Source organism: Rissa tridactyla, chromosome Z (genome assembly GCF_028500815.1).
Source record: "Rissa tridactyla isolate bRisTri1 chromosome Z, bRisTri1.patW.cur.20221130, whole genome shotgun sequence".
Classification (NCBI taxonomy): domain Eukaryota; kingdom Metazoa; phylum Chordata; class Aves; order Charadriiformes; family Laridae; genus Rissa; species Rissa tridactyla.
This window is the reverse complement of record NC_071497.1, coordinates 82,936,307-82,954,089: the sequence shown is the minus strand read 5'-3', so window position 1 is coordinate 82,954,089 and position 17,783 is coordinate 82,936,307. Positions and strand designations below refer to the sequence as shown.

Here is a 17,783-nt window from a genome sequence, read left to right as displayed (position 1 = left end):
TCCAGATCACTTATGAAATATTAAACATCTTTGGCCCCAATGATCGGGGCAGTGTGGGCAGCAGCCCCACAGCGCAGGAGCTAAACCCCAGCCCGTGCAGGACCAAGAGGCTGCACTTGCAAAGGGTTGGGCATGAAAGGGCTGTCGCTGATAAAAAATGCAGGAGCGTTATGCAGCAGAGTTCTACTTTGCGTTGAAATGCACTAGCAAGTCAGGAGGGCTCAGCCTCAAGGTAGGTAATTACCTTCAGAGCCCCTTTGCCAGTGAAACATCGTTAAATATTAGCTGGTGTAGGAAGTGCTGGGGAGCCAGGAGAGGTCCACGCTGCCTGCTGCGCTGTGTCTAGGCACTGTCTGGGGGGTGTTGGTTGACAAAGGCTGGGGGTGTGCCAGGGCATGTCGAGCAGCGTGGGTGTCTGTGTGCCAGCACCTGGTCCTTTTCATTTACCAGCATGGACGTGGCCCATGGGGACCTAAGCCCAAGTCTTCTGGCTCAGGTCTATGAAATAGTAAGGCTTCAAACTCCTATTTAAACACTTCCCATTTCTATGCACGAGAAACTATTTATCTTGGTCTATCTGTGCCTTTGAGAATAAACAGAGTGAGGGTCTTATGTCATTGGGGTGTTTTTGGTTTGAGAGTTATACTGTTTCCCCATCTCATTCAAAGTCCTGAGTAAGCCAAACAGCTGGGAACAAAAAAGGCTTTACCACCTGAAGGCAGGTTTCCATGGCAAGACAAAGAGAAAGCATCAGAAAGGTGTTCATTTTGTGTCTAACGATTCACTTGCCATAGTGGTCTTTGCAATGCTTAGACATTGCAGGGGGAAATAATCAAGTATTTCTTTTGAATGCACATCCCTGCTTCCTTATGGCTAGCATCTGTCTTAGCGGGTGAATTATTCCTAGCTATGACCAAATTCTGTGCCAATTCTACCCTTTACACTAAATGTCAAGATTCAAAAGATTAGCTAATTATCAACACGAGCATTCTTCATACTGTTTATATTTCGTGTACCACATGGTAAAACCAAACAAAACCTGCGACAGTCCTGGAGAATCAGATAAAGGGGATTGTATTATCGCATATCCCCAGATTTGAGCATCTAAAGTGGTGGTGTGCTGCAGTTATACCTCCTGCTTTCGGTTCTGCTTCTGCAACCGACTCTTGGGTCTGGTCCTCCGGTAACCTAGGCTGAATGTTCCTTTCTCCCAGTTCAGCATAGAATCATGGAATTGCTGAGGTTGGAAGGGACCTTTAAGATCATCAAGTCCAACCTTTAACCTACCCTGACAAAAGCCACTTCTAAACCATGTCCCTAAGTGCCCCATCTACCCTTTTTTTAAACACCTCCAGGGATGGTGAATCCACCACCTCCCTGGGCAGCCTACTCCAATGTTTAATAACCCTTTCAGTGAAAAAATGTTTCCTAATATCCAATCTAAACCTCCCCTGACATCATCAAGGGTGTAGCATCTTTGCTGCATGGCCAAATGTTGGCCTCTTCTACACTTGCCCGGACACTGGTTTGCTGGGGGAAGGGGAAATGAGGGCTGTAGCCCATGTCTTGGTACTGCTGCTGGTTCTGTCAGCATGCCCTGGGCTCCCTGAGGAAGCAGCACTCCTTTGGGAAGGGAAAGGAGCTGACAAAAATCTGCTGGTCCTCACTCAGCATCCCACGATTTCTTATCTTAAGTTGTTTATTCTTGCATTCCCTCCCCGTACCTCTGACAGCAAACCGCCTGCAGGACTAGGAAGTGTGTGGCTACAGCCAGGGCTACTGGGCACCTGAACCACAGCAGAAAAGATTGGGGCGCAGGAGAGACACTGGTGTTAAACGGTGGAGACTGGGACAGTTGCCTGACATGGAACTGGGAGTCTTGGAGGGAATTACACACATCGGATGGAAGCAATGAGAGTGTTTTAGGACATGGCAGTGAGGCAGTTCATTTGAGTTGGATGAAACCTGATTCCAAGCAGGTGTTTTCAAGGGGTTTGGTGTTGTGTTTTTTATTAATTATTATTATTATTTATTTTTAAAAAATGTTAAATGCAGTGACATCTCTTTTGCTATGTTATGCTGGCACTGGGAGGGAAGTAATCCAGGGAAGAGCCCCAAAACTCCTGCCCAGCATGAAAGTTTCTTACGAGTCTGATATCACTCGTGTGTCAGAAACAAGAATGCAAACAGAACACTTGAAAAAAAAAAAAAAGTGACTTGAATAGCGTTTATTTGACGTAAAGAAAAAAAGAACAGTTTCAATAATAAGATAAATCAGTTCTCTTAGCAAAGACTGTGTTATGAATGGTAACGGGAAAAAGCATGATATGCATATTCTGACTGATATACAAGTCAAATTACCAAATAACTGTTATTTTGCATGGGGTGATGGGAAGAATGAATTCTCTGAATAGCGTCAAATGAAGAATTAATTCTGAATGACGTGCAAAATCTTTCTAATGGCTGAGACCCGGCCTTCATCTTTTCTTGTTTTTCTGTTCTGTGCATATGGTTTCTTTACAGTACTGCCAAAATGTCCCTGTTGCTCAGCAACAGCAAGCTGAAATAGCACCAGTCGGACGCAATCTGCTGATTTACGCTGGCCATAAAGCCTGCACTCTTTACCGAGTGTAGATTTTGACAGAAGGTTGAAAGCTAGCCTTTGTAGGTTTGCCTCTCTGGGGCACACGTGGTGCTGGGTGGGGAGATGTCAGTTCAGACACCAAAAGATAGCGTTTTCCATCCCAGTTTGACATGTGGAGAGGTGCATCCTCTGGACAGAAAATGACCTCCTCTAACCCCAATGTGGGGGCCCATCCAGCATCTCCCCTAGGAACAAGTCCTCATCTGGTCTTGAGGAGGTTTCCAGCCCCAATTGTAGCTCTGCCTTCGGCTGATCGTGCCGCTTGTACAGAAGCAGACTTTGCACTTGCACAATTAAGAAGGTGTTGATGCAGCAAAATGTCAGAAGTACAAAGAGCAGAAGTTAGAAGTTTCCTAAATATCCCCCATATGCTGATTCCATAATTTTATTTTCCAGTGTCTTTTAGACTACTTATTTAAGTGACAATCTGTCTTTGGAAGAACTTAGTGATGATAAATAGAGGAAAACTCGTATCAAACTCAAAAAAGTATGAATATTTGTTTTAAAAATTAACTCCACACAACATTATATAGATATTTACCAAGTAAAACACAGGAAATGATACATTTTTACAAGTGATCTCTGGAGTGTCAGTTATACAGAAATACTGTCAAACATCTGAAAATCTAACACTTCACCAGAAAATACTGCCAGCAGTTCATCCCAAATATTTTTCACTCAGATCTTTTTGGTGATCGTAAAAAGACACGTTTTTTTTCCCAACCTCAAAAATCAGCAGTAGCACTATTCACAGGCTACTTTTTATTTCCTCTGCCAGAAGAGGAACAGGTTTTAGTCTACTTTCCCAGGAACAACAACCTGACTCAGTTGAAGATGTCCCTGCTCATGGCGGGGGGGTTGGACTAGATGACCTTTAAAGGTCCTTTCCAAGGCAAGCCATTCTATGATTCTGTGACATTACTGCACGTAGGCTAATGCCAACCGAAGGACCGGAGCATATGGAGTAGTTGTGATGAAGATGTCAGTTTCATCGTGAGATGAAGTATCTCGATAAGCCAGGCAGAAAGGTGGCTGAGTTAACACCCACTGAGGTGACCAGCCTGTTGGGTGCTAGGTCAGCATCCTCCTTCCCTACCTGCAGACCCCGGTAGCCTGTGCAGAGGTGGCACAAGGGCTGAGGGGGACGGTGTAGGGAGAGAGGTCAAGAAGATCGGCTCAAATTAGTTCTACTTGTGCACAGACTGAACAGAGCCATTTTATTGCATAGGAAATGGACAGCAATGACTTTGCTGTTGTCCTCTCCTAACCCATGACCAAGTTCAAGTATTTAGAAAAATCATGAGGTTAACATAAAATCATGAAACTTATTACTTTTTTTTTTCTTTTTTTCTGCAGAAAAAGATTATTTTCAGTGGGACCTGTTTTCTTGGCCTTGGGTTTACAGACTTTTCTCTGCAACTGGGTAGGCCTGAAACAATTTTTTTCATGAAATATTAGAGCCCAGTGCAAACTAAAACATCCAAAAGCTGTGGCTGATAGACACCCGCTCCCTGCTGTTATTGTGATCTTTACGACAAGTCTTGCAGGTGTTAGCAACGCTGCCTGCAATTTAGTTTTGTCGATCTTGTGTGTGATGATTGCTAATACACATCTCCAGCGGGCTTGAGAGATCCTCCAGGCAGAATTCTTCACCACCTATTTTCTGCTTCGCAAAGGGTACTCTTTATTCCACTTTTCTTTTATTATGAAGCTCCCTAAGACGTATCCTATTGCTGTCGTAATCTGGTTTTAACCATTAATTAGGAGTCCCATCAGATGCTGAGAGATGCTCTGCACTTTATTGCTTTACGTCCGATTGCTGTGACTTGGATTTGACAAACAGATTTTTCTTTTCAACTGCTAAGTCATTTCCCCACTGCTTAAAATTCAAGTGTCTTTTCAGGTGTATGTGCTTTTAAATCATTACGGGTTGGTCTTGGGAAAGGTCCCTCCGGCACAGTCCTATCTAATCAGAATAGAAAAAACAAATATGGTGGAAAAAGTCTCTCCACTCAGAGGGTGGCATTTTTGTCTTTTGACTTTGTAGCCCGCAAATCACATTTTTTTGGGAAACATCTTGCGCGCTTGCCTTAAAATCTGCAAAGTATCTCTTTTCTTGTGTCTTTATACCTCACAGCAGGACCTCTGATGTTTCTTCATCTTCAAATAGTAAGCTCGATTGGCTTCTGGGTAGGTGACTTTGGAGAGTGGAAGCTTGTAGATGGCAGAGTTGTTCGTGGTTATTAACAGGAAGGTCAGTGCAGACAAGCAAAAAGACCAGGTTCCTGATGGCAACCCAAACTGCAAAGAAAAACACAACCAACCTGTTTACTGTGTGTCTTTCATTCATTTGATCCCCCAGCCCTTGAACAAGACTCAGAGTCGGGCAGCTTGGAATAAGCTTTCTCAAGGAAGTCTTGACTTGATTTTTGTGGAGTCTCTCCCTGGGGAGGCAGGATTTCTTTATGAGATCTTGACATTGTGCATAAACCTGCAACGACTACCAGCTCTGGTGAGACTTCCTTCTCTTTGTGCGCCTGCAGTGGTCTTGGATGGAGATGAGGTAGGAGCAGATGGAGGTGAGACAGGAGCGGATACCAGAAGTGTTCAGCGTTTCCCTGGGCTGTTGTACTGACTACCTTTAGGCATTCAGGCAAAACAGTTAAACCGAATTTGAGGTTTCTTTACACATGTGGAGGGCCCTTTTCTCAATTCCTTCAGGCAAAAAGTGTAGGCAATATAGACAAAAAGTACAGACATATCATTGTCTCAGAGGTGTTGACAAGAGCTGTGGAAGGTTATGCAGGCTCTGAGGATGAAAAGTGGTGATGATTGTTGGTGGCCTGTTTCAGTGACAACCACGCCAACCTTCTGGGCAGGCTGTGTCCCCTCTCCCAGACCAGTTCTGCCTTTGGCTGAAACGTTATCTGAGTTTTTGTGTTTTGCCTCAGAAGCCAGGAAAATATACAATGTTCAAAACCTGTCTTTGGAAAAAAGACCTTAGCAAATACAGTACTTACCGCAGACAGCATGTTGGTCACTGTTGCTCCCAGGTAGGCACTGAAGAGGGCTGTGAAAAAGAAAGGTAGTTCCAGGTGAGTTCAGTTGCTCGTGGAGAAGACCAGCAAGGACAAACATCTCTCACACTGCCTTGGGCAGCTCAGCCAATGTTTATGTCCATGCCTGGATAACCCCCTCTTAAAGCTCTTTCCTTTGCACTGTGTCCCCTCCATCCTGGAGCTCAGGGAAAGGGCAAAACAAAAAAAGAACTGGAGTGATGAAAAATGTGGCTATGGAAACAGAGGCTTTTGAAAAATGCACTGATATGGCAAGTATGTACCTTGATGGATGGGGTTAAATAGGAAAATAGCCCTTCCACCCCCATCTCTCCTGCCTCTAGGGCTAGAAGGTGGGTCAATGAGATCCAAAGCTAAATCTTTTTTATATGAGCACTGAATGAGCAATAGTTTCACTCCCAGCTCACTCTGATATTGAAATTTCATATGGAATTGCCTTATAAATAATTTTTCAATCATTCTGTGTTGCCTAGCTCATGCCTTTTGTATCCATTTCAATAGACTGGGGAAACTGTACTGCCTAACTACAGATGCAGACTGATCTTGAGCTCCAGTTTTCTCAAAGTTTAGGGGATGCTCTGAAGAAGGAATTTGAGCTGCTATTTATGATTGTAAAAACGAGTATGATTCATCCAGCAATGTTGAACAAACACAATTAACACCTCAAAACTAGGCATCTAATTTCAAAGACCTTAGTTAATCAGCGTCCACTGATCGCCTCTTTTCCTTTGAACACAACTCTTGGCTGAAAGCGAAAGCAATGCTTTTATTTTGTCAGGGGACGTTGGAGCAACGGCTCCGACATCCGTCTCCATCATTCGTCAGTCTCGCCTAAGTCCATCTGGAGGTGGCCATCTGGCTTCAGCCCACCTCGGGTATCAATGCATCTTGTCTCACTTCAAAAGGAAACGTGGCAGTAGTGAAAAATCCATGGGGTACGTACCGCAGGCAATTGCCAGCAAATGTGTCTGCCAGGTGAAAGCGTAGAACATGCCTCCGATGGCAATGCAGGAGAGGGAGCTGTTGTAGCCCCACAAGCCGGAGTAGACTTTGCTAAATGGTGTTGCTAAGCTCAGTGCTGGAAAATAAGTCAAAGAAGTGTCATTCCTTGGCTAAAGAGATAAAAGCAGCTAGAAACGTCATGAATTCAGCTTTTTAGGGCTCTAGCGTGCATAGGTACACTGGGTTCCTACTTTGTAGTCATGTTGCTACGGTCTAAGACTAAAGCCGCTTTAATCTAATGCAGTCACGTCAGAATTTCCCTGGTGCTGCTGAGCTGAATTTGGCTGTAACAGTCTCAGCGGAAGATGTATGAGTGAATGAGTGTGCATGTGAACTCTGAATGCATCCCCGAGGCCTGCGCGTTCAGAGTGATGACTCTGGCTTTTATTAGGCTGCTCCTAAAACCATCAGAATATATTCAGAAATGAAGTATTTAATGATAAAAATTCATTTCAGCCAAAAATACGCTTCTTTCTTCTGAAGATTTCCACCAATATAAAATGAGGTAAGAGAATGGGCAAGTCAATCAAAAGAATTCTTATAACCTAGCAACATATATTTTTTTTTTTTTTCAAGCAGTCATTCTCCAGTGGAAGAAACGTTTGTGACTGTAAATGCTCCACTCATTGCAGTTCCTCTTTTATTCTCCATGCTTTTATATAAATCTGTGACACAAGTCAAATCCTTACCTGCCAGCATCCCCACTGCCGATCCAATTGCCGCATGCAGACAAATGAGCGGAGAAGAGATAAATAAGGCAATCAGGAAAATTCCCCCAGTCCAGGGGTTATCGCAGCCATAAACCTGACCCACCCCAACTGGAATGGATTGAAGGAGCTGCAGGAATTTTAAAAAAAGAAAAAAAGAAAAAGAAGGTGATTTGTTATTGGCTTTGTAATATTTTAAAAAAAAAAAAAAAAAAAACAAACTTTTTTCTTCGCCAGCTTCGTGTTTGGCATTTGTTGGCTGCAGTCTCTCTTTCTGGGCTGTAAGTGGAAAGTTTGGACACTGCTCGGGAGACAGCAGGGCATTTCCACAGGGTTTCCCCTTCGATGAAAATGAGTCATGCCTTTTCCCTAGCCATGAGCTCCTCTGGCGGGTTTTTGCTCTAATATCAAAGGTAAATGTCTTTTGTGAAAGGACTTTGAAGGGTTTGCTCATCATCTTTACATGTGCTGCTGACTTGGACATTTTTACACGGTGTTGTGGAGCACAACAGTGAATCTAGGAAATGGAAGCGCTCAGGTAGATGATGCATTTGAGAAGACATTTGCCTCTGAGTGGGCAGATCCGAGGGTGGAATGGCCAATAATGGCTTGGCCAGAATTACGAGGCTTTACTCAGGTAAACCCTGATCTGCTTATATACCTGAAACTCCCTTGGGATTCAGTAGGAATATGAATGAGAGTTGCTGGGTTCGTGGGACAGGGCCCAACTTGGTCACAGCTTAGAGATGGTATCGAGACACTTTTCCTCAAAATGTTGTGCTCCTCCACGTGGAGGAGCCCATTTATGGTCCCCTTAAAATTACACTCCATAGTAAACGTTTTTTTGAGAAATTTCATTTGTGTGGATTGGTACTTAGTGTCAATTAACTTCCTTTTCTTAATCGCTCCCTGGGAACCCCTCAAAACTAGTCCACAGAGCATTAGGGGAAAGTTATTACTCTAGTACCTGTATTGTTTACGGCGCTATGCAGGAGAGTAAAATGTTTCTTTGGAAAGGTCCCCCTTGAATATTAATTAAAGATATGTGAGCACGTGCCTGCACCCAAATTTGTAACTATTCTTCCATAGTAATATCTGCCTGCTCATTTCTAATCGGAGAGGTGCAATTTTAAAACGACAGCTCTCTGTACGTGGAAACTAAAATTAACCTGTGAGTTAACTGGTAGTCTCAGCACAACCTTATCTATGGGGCACCAATCAGTATGTGCACAGTAATGGGTAATTAGATTAGAGAGGGTCTTTGAAGATTATAGTTTAGATCCAACTGTAAATGAAAGATTCCAGATACCAAAAAGATTCTTATTTTCAAGCTCTCAAAAATGTCAGTTCCTAGAGTAAACGTTTACATTTTGGATAATAGCTATCTTATAAATGCAATTTTGTATTTCCAGGCGGTAGTGCAGTAACATAAAGGAAGATAATATCATTATATAGTGGTTTTCTTTGTAAATGGAGGAGGCTGTTATCCCTAGGGCATCCTACCATTGGCATTTCGGCATCCGTCCAGGTGATGTTTGGTGTTGCTGTTGCAGGCTGAGTGACAGTTGTAGGGAAGAAGAGGTTATGGGGTCCTGATGCAGCCAGGTATAAAGTCAAGGCCAAGTTAAAAGGCAAGGTGAAAACAGGCAGATCCCACTTGCGGAAGACTGAGCCTAAAGCGCTGGTGAGAACAGGGCTGAAAGAAGAACAAAATGGTCTCACTAGGAGCTTGTCAGGTAGGCAAAAAAAAAATATAAAAGAAAAACCCAACATAAAAAACAACTGCAGGAAATTCACTCGGGTGGTTTTTTTTTGGTTTTTTTTTTTGTTTGTTTTTGTTTTTTTTTTAAAAAAGCTGTTTAATTTCCTCAGTCTTTCTGATAAAATCAGAGAAATGCTAGGGTCACTCAGTAAATTTCCTACCCTTCTCAGGGCGGTTAGCAATGTACAGATTCTTGTCACATTATGCAATATATGAGGTGAATTGGGTGCATAGATGGTGACCACGAAGGAGCCAAGATCCTCCACTCATATGGAGGACCCAGTGTTTTTAATAGAGTTATTCCACAGCTCAGTCTCAGTGTTTGGGGTTTTGCTTTTTTTTTTTTTTTTTTTATTACTTGAAGTGGACTGAATTTAGGACAACCAGGTCTGAGTGACCTGTGAAGGTGGCTGTGTGTCCTGTTTAAGCTCATGGATCAGAAGTAAAGGCTAACATCAAAGTTGTGCTTATTAAAGTGAGTATAACACGACGTGAACTTCAGGCAGAGAGATGATATGTGTGATTTAGCAATCTCCAACTAGACATTTGGGGGTGAAAGAACATCTTTCAAAATTTCTGCTGTCCGAATACCTAGCAGGTTATGGTGTCATATATATGAGTAAAGTATTATTAGTTGTTTGTTTTGATTAGCATCAACTGTCACGTCTTGGGACCACTGAACAGCTTCTGTGCCTGGAGAGGTAAATTTTCATGACATTTTTATATGGTGGCTTAAATAGATGAAACACTTGTGGTTGATGGTGGTAGGGAATGGTTAAAATAACGTTCCTCTTGAGACAAAAATGAATTGATGCATCGCAGCAATATGGCTAACATTTAGGGCATTGAATTACATACGATCAGCCATCAATCTTCTTTTTCCCCATTGGGTTTATTTGTGATTATGTGGGTATTTTATTTGTTCTGGGATTACATTTGAGTTTAAAAGTGCAAATAATGATTCAGATTTAGTAGCCCATATGTGCCAGTTGTGTTTCTTTCACATTGTGGTCTGTATAGTGCATAAAAATACAACGGCTCGGTCTCAGTGTGGGGACACTGGGGCTGGAATAGGAAGCAGAGGAGCCATCTGACTTACCAGGTCATGGACACCAGCACTACTGGCAGCAGAAGCCACCAGTGGTAGTCTCCCTTAGCAGAGAAGATGGCCATGAGCAATCCCACCAAGACCCCGTTATAGCCATACAGGCCTGCTGCTACGGCGGATCTGCATGAAGGAAACAACCATCTTGAAATCTTCTCCACTGCGGGTGCTTTGCTCGCATCATGCCCTCTCTCCCCTTGCAGTCATGACTCCGTGTGATGACAATCTGCCAAGGCTCATGCATCAACTTTCAGTTTCACATGCTTGAGTCCCAGGTCCTCCCAGCAACTACCCCTTCTGCAGTTATGTCCAGTGTCCCTTTTGCACTAGACGCAGGATGGTGGGAAGATCTGTCTGGTCCTACCGGAGCAGATACCTAGCCAATGAAGGCTACATACATGCTTTTCATCCATGTTGCTTGTTTAATGTGTAAGACAGCATTGAAGTCACAGTCTGGTTTTGAATGGCAAAAGGATGGACTTACCTGTCCTGACCCAGAACAAGCGCTGTTAAAGTTGAGACAACCGTTCCTAAACAGCCTGTGAGTGTCCACCATGGGTTCTGCACCAGGAAACCAGCAACCACGATAAGCCCACTGAGGGGATTGTTGACAAACATCACCTGGGATATCCCACGCAGCACCCAGTCAATAAACTGGATCATGAGAGGCTTATCTGGAAGAGATCGAATTGAACAATAACAAAAAAACCAAAACAAAATGCACAGATGATACTGATTCAGGATGGGTTTTTTTTGAAACTCAGGAAGAATTTTGGCAGTGGAACTTGGCAGCGCGACTGAAGTAATGAATCAACAAGACTGTAAAACCTGACTGGGATTTATTATGGTCTATACTGAAGTCTTGCAGCTGGAAAGCTGAGATGAACAGGGTGGTTGCCAGAGTCCCCTGTTATAAAGCACCCTGAACTGGTTTCATATGAACTGGCTAATTTATGATGTCTGTGCCTCAGATGGGAAATCGTCTGTGTATCCCATTGCTGATTTATTATGGGGACCTAACACACCTACCTATGTGTAATTTAACTTCACAGTGGCATTAGGCTTGACAGAAACTGCTCAGCTGAAAGGACAGGGAGCGTTATGAAGAATGGCAGAACACCGAACAACCATCCTGGGTTATGTTCTATGGGACTAAATTTGCTTTGTACATGGTATATTGGGAGGTAAATGTCATCTCAGTCATCCTCAAGATTTAAGCAATACGTAGATCTCTGTACAAAGCTGATTTTTTCCTACGAAATGGAAATAAATCAGGGCAGAGGTAGTTTCTGTAATACTTCAACTTGAATCATGTCACTGAGAAGTTACTTGTGACTCCTTTGATGTAATTCTTCTTTGGAATCCCCTAATTAGTCATGATGAAGTAGCTTTACCTTTTAGCCAGGCTCCAAATTCCTTCATGTCTCCAGTGATGTACCCAAAAGCCCTGCAGACTCTCTTCCCAGCTTCACTCAGTGGATTCTGCTTTATTGGCTTTCTTTCCCCTTTGGTTTCTATCTTGACATCGACACTGTTTTCCATGTTTATGTTCTGACCCTTTAGTAAAATTCAATGGGAAAAAAAAAAAAGATCATTACAATGCCTCTTATTGATTTCTGTTTACTCTCTCTACCACATATTATTGCTCACCACATGGTATCTTGGAGCCAGAAAGAGAAAAATCCTTACTCTGAACACCTGATTCTCATTTCTCCATAAGCACTTTTCTTCGTCAGGTGTTTTTGGGACCCTGTGCTGTCCTTGCAGCTTTCATGGAGTCATAGATTTGAACACCGTAAGAAATCCGTGAGGCTGGTGTCATAGTATTTTACCTGATTTTAACACCCTGCTCAGCTATATCATGTTTTCTAGAAATCAAGCAGCTCTTGGTTTAAAGGGTGACTTCAAGAAGAGCAAGACAGCATGAGAGGACACTGGCTTCACAGAAGTTAAAGCTTACCTCAGGATTCAAATTAATAGAAGCTGAACACAGAAGTTAGTAGAAGTTGAACCACAATCTAGGAAGCTGCTTCAATGATTAAGTTTCGCCTGCTGCTTAACCCGTATTTCCAGTTTGAATTTATCCATCAGCCATCAATAGTAGGTGCTTCTCGGTTAGGTTTATGCATCTCTATACAGTCACCTACTGGGATCAGCTCAGCCTTTCTTATGAGCTTGTCCTTGGCTTGAGTGTTGTTCATGGTAGCTCACTCCATTACTCACGTACATACATACATTTCTTTTTTTCTGTGTTGAATTTTAATTTTAGATGCCCATCTTTAGAAGTATCCCGCACTGATTTAAGGGCTTAAAGGCCAAATTCAGAGTGCTTGCTTTCGATTTGCCTTAGTCTTGTTGGCTTCTTCTCTCTGCCATGCTCTTCAGCATAAGACAAGATAGGTGACCACGTATTGCGACCTGTGGTAAGAAATCCTCAGGGACTAATGAAAAGACTCTTATTAAATTAATCAGGCACTGTATCGAGCCTTAAATAAAGTAGGGGAGTTTTATAAGCCAAACAGAGGTTTTTAGGCCTAAGTAAGGTGTTTGGCACATCCACAGAGGGCTGGTAGAGATGGAGTGCCCTATGGGAGACATGCCCTTTGGATTAAGAGGAATACCCTTTGGCACCTTATACAGCTCTAGACAGCTTCATTCAGGCACGTGGATCAGAGACTTACACCTAACTGTAAACACTGGAGTTTAAAACCGATGTCCTATAGTCAATTCATTATTTGTTCATAGAATCATCTAGGTTGGAAGGGACCTTTAAGATCATTGACTCCAACCATCAACTTAACACTGACAAAACCACCAGTCAACCATGTCCCTCAGCACCATGTCTGCCCAGCTTTTAAATACCTCCAGGGATGGTGATTCCACCACTTCCCTGGGCAGCCTCTTCCAATGCTTGACAAACCTTTCAGTGAAGAACTTTTTCCTAGTATCCATCCTGAACCTCCCCTGGTAAAACTTGAGGCTGTTTTCTCTTGTCCTATTGCTTGTTACCTGGGAGAAGAGACCGACCCTCACCTTGCAACAACGTCCTCCTCCCTGAAGGAGCTGCAGAGAGCGAGAAGGTCTCCCCTCAGCCTCCTTTTCTCCAGGCTGAACACCCCCAGCTCCCTCAGCCACTCCTCACAAGACTTGTGCTCCAGACCCCTCTCCAGCTCCATTGCCCTTGTTTAAGGGCCTATTCTCAACATGAATTCAGCAAATTTAAAACAGCCAAACCTTTCCCTGGAGTGTATTCAGTTTCCTGAAGAGTGGGACTAATCCTTGGTAACTGTCAAGACAAAGAAACACAAGCCAGGGTACGTTGCTGAGCGAATACAGAACCAGAGCTGCTTCATGTCTCAGTGGTGAGTAACAGCTTGTGCCAGAAGTAAAGAATTTAAGTTGTGAGTTAATAATCTAAATAAGATGATACAAGCATGTAATTATTGGAGTTAGTCCTTGACTCGCACTTCAGTAAAAGCCTTCTTGGCAGCTGGGGAAGAGAATCCATACTTCAGAGCTACAGGTGCTGAGGACTTAAGCTGAAGCAGCCTCACCCGTGGGAATTACACTTGCAGACCCCGACATTTGGTTAAGCAGCTCTGAGCCTTTGCTCCGGGAACAGCTGGTTAATGTACATCCTGGCCAGTTTCTTAGTGTATGTTCTTGGAAGGATGATGGTGACACTTCAGGAAGTAGTAAATATTTGAACAAATAATAAATAGACATTTTCTGCCTTCTGGAGGGCCGTGCTAACACAAGGTTAGGTTCCGCATCCAAGAGGCTGAAGACAGGACCAGTATGAAGAAAAGTGTTGAATTTGACTTTGTGTAGGACATGAAGGGAAGGAGCTTTACTAGAAGAGGAAGAAAAGAAAAGGATAAGAGTGTTGCTAGGGATGGTGTGTCGGTGCTGGAAGGCTTTTTCCTGGCTCAGTTATAATTCATTACCTTGATTCATTAACCTTCGCTTTTCTCATATTTTATTCTGAAATAATGGAATAAGTGAATTGGATGCACTTTCAGTTAAATCAAAATTTCCAGCCAAGATAAGTGCTCTTCATTTGGTGAAAGTGCATTTACATTTTCAATTTAAAGAATCCTCCTCTTTATGTGACTAAGGCTTTCTCTGTTGCTAATCCATAAAGTCAAGGGCTGTTGCGTTTGCCTGTGCAGAGCGATGTTGTGTGTCCCGTGCTAGCATGCCCGATGTGTTTCCTTGTTTGCTGATTGCTCCGCAGCAGCCTGGAGGTGTTCTGCAGCGTGGGATGTAATGTGCTGTAATAACGATGTAAGAAAGAGGCGCTGAGTCACTGTCTGATTGACTCACGCAGTGGAGAATAGGATGGGTCACGTTGGAGGCCCTACCTCATCAACACTTTGAGTTGCTTTGCCATAGGGAGGCACTTAAGTGCATGCCTAAGGTAGTACTGCACGGTGTAAGCCTGAGACTGCACAACTCCTTTGCTCTGGGTTTTCATGGGCAGAAGTGAAGTCAGCTTGATGCACTTGGCACAGCAAAAAGAACCAGGTGACCAGGTGAGTCACTTCCACCAACCTGGCTTGAACTTCACCCCCAATGAAGGCTGCGTCAATGCCCTGCATACCTGTTCTTCCAGAATATTCAAAATCAGAGTGCTTGGGGGGTGATCACGGGCACCTTCTGGCCAGGGGTCAAACTCATGTTCATTGTTTCCCTGTCCTTCAAGTGGTGTGTCTCTCTAGAGACGAATCACATGAACTTCAGTTCATCTTTCCTATCAGTTTATATACGCTAAAGGTGAAGGAAATCATTATGAAACACGCCAGCACCTGCAGAGCAGCCTGGTACATAATGGGTATGCTAAGAGCACCCTTGGTTTCAGGTGGGGTCTTCGTGATGCTGTGAAGACCCAGATCCAGCCCTGTCGGCTGCCTCCTGCGTACGATGGTTTGGTTATCACCGCAGCCATGGTTCTGGTCCCATCTCTCCAGAAATGCAGTGTGGAGGACTTGCACTACTTCTACTTAGTTGTCCAAAGAAAGTATAAGCGAACCACTTGGAAACCCATACCACCATAGATTTTTTGGGGGCATTTTAAATAATTTTTGGCATTATAAGCAGCAGTATCTGCCATATATGCTCAGATTAACGGTCTGCTAACACATACCTTGTTTTAGGGAGTAGGTGATAGCTATTTAAGAAAGGACAGAAGACAAAAAGTATGTGTGTTTTTTGACAGGGATTGTATGAAGGCCAGCCTACAAGCAGGTCTTTTGAAGCTAAGTTAACATGCGTTAACTTAATTAACTTAATTTTCAGTCAAAGTGGGTTTTTTTTTGTTTGGTGCACGAAGGAAGAAAATGGAAATAATTGTGAAAGAACTGTTCTGCTAGGGCAGACTGGCTGGCTTCTGTAGGGGTGAAGGATTTTTAATTTTTTCATTTATTTCTTATTTCTGTTAGTCTGGGAGAGTGTTTTTTGATCTCAGAATCTTAACTAAAGACTGTAGGTCCTGCTCTCAGACGCACAGCTTGAAGTGCGCTGCCTGATCTCATGTGTGCTCTGGAGAGCCGCTCCAGCCGAGCGTTTGGTAGGAAAAGCCGTGCGGGCTCCCGATGCTGGTGTGTAACTGGTGTGACCAGGAGCAGCAGCAGGACCCCAGCGGAGCCAGTCTGAATGTGATTCTCATCTCTGTGATGCAAGGACCGATTTGTGCTCTGCTGCGAGTGCAGAGGAACTCTTTAAAACTCTTTTCCCATGGTGTACCATGGAAAGGGAGAGCTAGATCTGGGGCACTGCTGCTTTTCCCCAGTGATTCCAGATGTTTGCTTGCCTAGTTATCTTTGAGCTGTTGGATAATATCTCTCTGTCATCCTCGCTGAAGATGCTCACGTAAGCAAGAAGACAAGTTTTGCAGCTAAAAGTATCTAAATACTTTTGTATCGGCTGTGAAATGGAACCCATGTGAATAGAAAAGAAAAAAGATGTTTATCTTGCATGAAAATGAGATCATCGCAGGGCCAAAAAGCTAATCTACTGGGTGGTTTTTTTCAATCGTCTATTCAGAGTTAATGAATGTCCTGTAGCAAAGCACTGATGTTATGCAACTTCATGTCTCCCTAAATCAATTTCTCTTCCACTTGTGTACACTTCTTCCCTGTCACGCCATACCTACGGCATCTCAGTAATGCCTCGTTAAAGCTGCAGCGTAGCAGGCTCCGGGCTGGTGCTGTGCTCCTGCAGCATCTGGCCCGCAAATACTTTTTTTTATTCATGTGCTAAAATGGAGACAAGCCTGGTCACACAGTCGTCGTGTTTTGTACATGCTAAAAGTGTTGCTGTGCTTGCAGCTGGGAAAAAAAGTGGCTTTTATTTGACTACTTGTTTTAATACTCCCAGGTAATAGTTATTTCCAAGCTGGTGCCTGTGTTGCTAGGTGTTGGGCTCTGAAAATGCAGCAAAATTATCTAGTACTTTCTCTTCTTTCTGGAATTTTCCTCTCTCCCTGCCAAAATTCAAGTCAGTCTGTAAATCAAGAGGATTTAAATTACCATGTGGTATTTGTTTGTCCAAGGAACTGCTACCGCACAATTACAGTCTTTGTATCTCGCATTCTCTGAATTGTTGCTGTGAAGTGTGCGGGCAGCCAGCTCTGTGTGCAGCATGTTTTTAGAGGAATTCCTGCATCCAAGTACAATAGGAGGAAAGGGCCAGATTCTCAGCCACTCTGATTCCAGCACAGCCCGTGTAATGTTTAGTTAACCCGGGGGTTTAGTGAAGCCGGATAAGTGGAGCGTTATGTGTAGGAACACACGCGTGCACAAGCGCACCCCTCAAAACAGAGAGAGATCATAACGCACCTGACCCTCACTGAAAAAAATGTTCACGTTTTCCCACAGAAGACACATTTCAAAGCATTTGTTCCAAAAAAAACCCACCAAAAACGCTCATCCCTCAGATTCAAATATTCATTAAGCCCATTCGCAGTTCAATTTTCAGAGATCTGTCTCTCGGGGACAGAGAAATCCAGAGATACTATCACATTAGCTGCGTATTATTACTATCTGGGCATTTTTTATTTTGCAGAATAGAAAGGCGATAAAAGAAGATGTTAAAGAGTTCCAGGACCCTAGTTTTTTTTTTTTTTTCCTCTCAAAGGTTCAGCCAACTGGGCTAAGCAGTACTAATAAATCCTCGCGCTGCTAGAAAACTCTCAATAACCGAAATCCTCGTGACATTCCCCAACCCCTGTGTTGAGGGGGGTGAGCTCAGGAGGACTGTTCAAATGCTGTTCGTTGGGCGTTTTGGAGGAGAAGAAAGATCCAGGTAAGTCAGTAACAGGGTGCACATTTATTGCTGTGTATGAAAAGGAACGAAGAAAGTCCTCTTACCTCTCCGTCGAGTTGAGGGGTAACTGTTGCTTTGCTGTCTAGGACAGAAGGAAAGCAGGACCCAGAGACTGGGGAAAAGAAAATGCCCCACCAGCTTATATAGGCTAGCATGGCTC

At 43.4% G+C, this 17,783-nt stretch overlaps 1 protein-coding gene across 2 annotated transcripts; it reads right to left on the bottom strand.

Moving 5' to 3' along the window:
- Positions 1–2,217: 2,217 nt before the first annotated feature.
- LOC128902464 (urea transporter 2-like) lies at positions 2,218–17,783 on the bottom strand. 2 transcript variants are annotated; one of them, XM_054185535.1, is made up of 9 exons: positions 17,668–17,783; positions 11,692–11,854; positions 10,782–10,971; positions 10,292–10,420; positions 8,934–9,126; positions 7,413–7,560; positions 6,665–6,799; positions 5,665–5,714; positions 2,218–4,945 (listed from the first exon to the last, which is right to left on the bottom strand). In XM_054185535.1, the coding sequence occupies exons 1-9, from the start codon at positions 17,776–17,778 to the stop codon at positions 4,769–4,771; spliced, it is 1,296 nt and encodes a 431-aa protein (XP_054041510.1). In that variant the 5' UTR covers positions 17,779–17,783; the 3' UTR covers positions 2,218–4,768. The 2 variants fall into 2 exon arrangements, with proteins under 2 accessions (XP_054041510.1, XP_054041511.1); XM_054185536.1 differs by lacking the exon at positions 11,692–11,854 and having other exon boundaries at positions 17,668–17,782.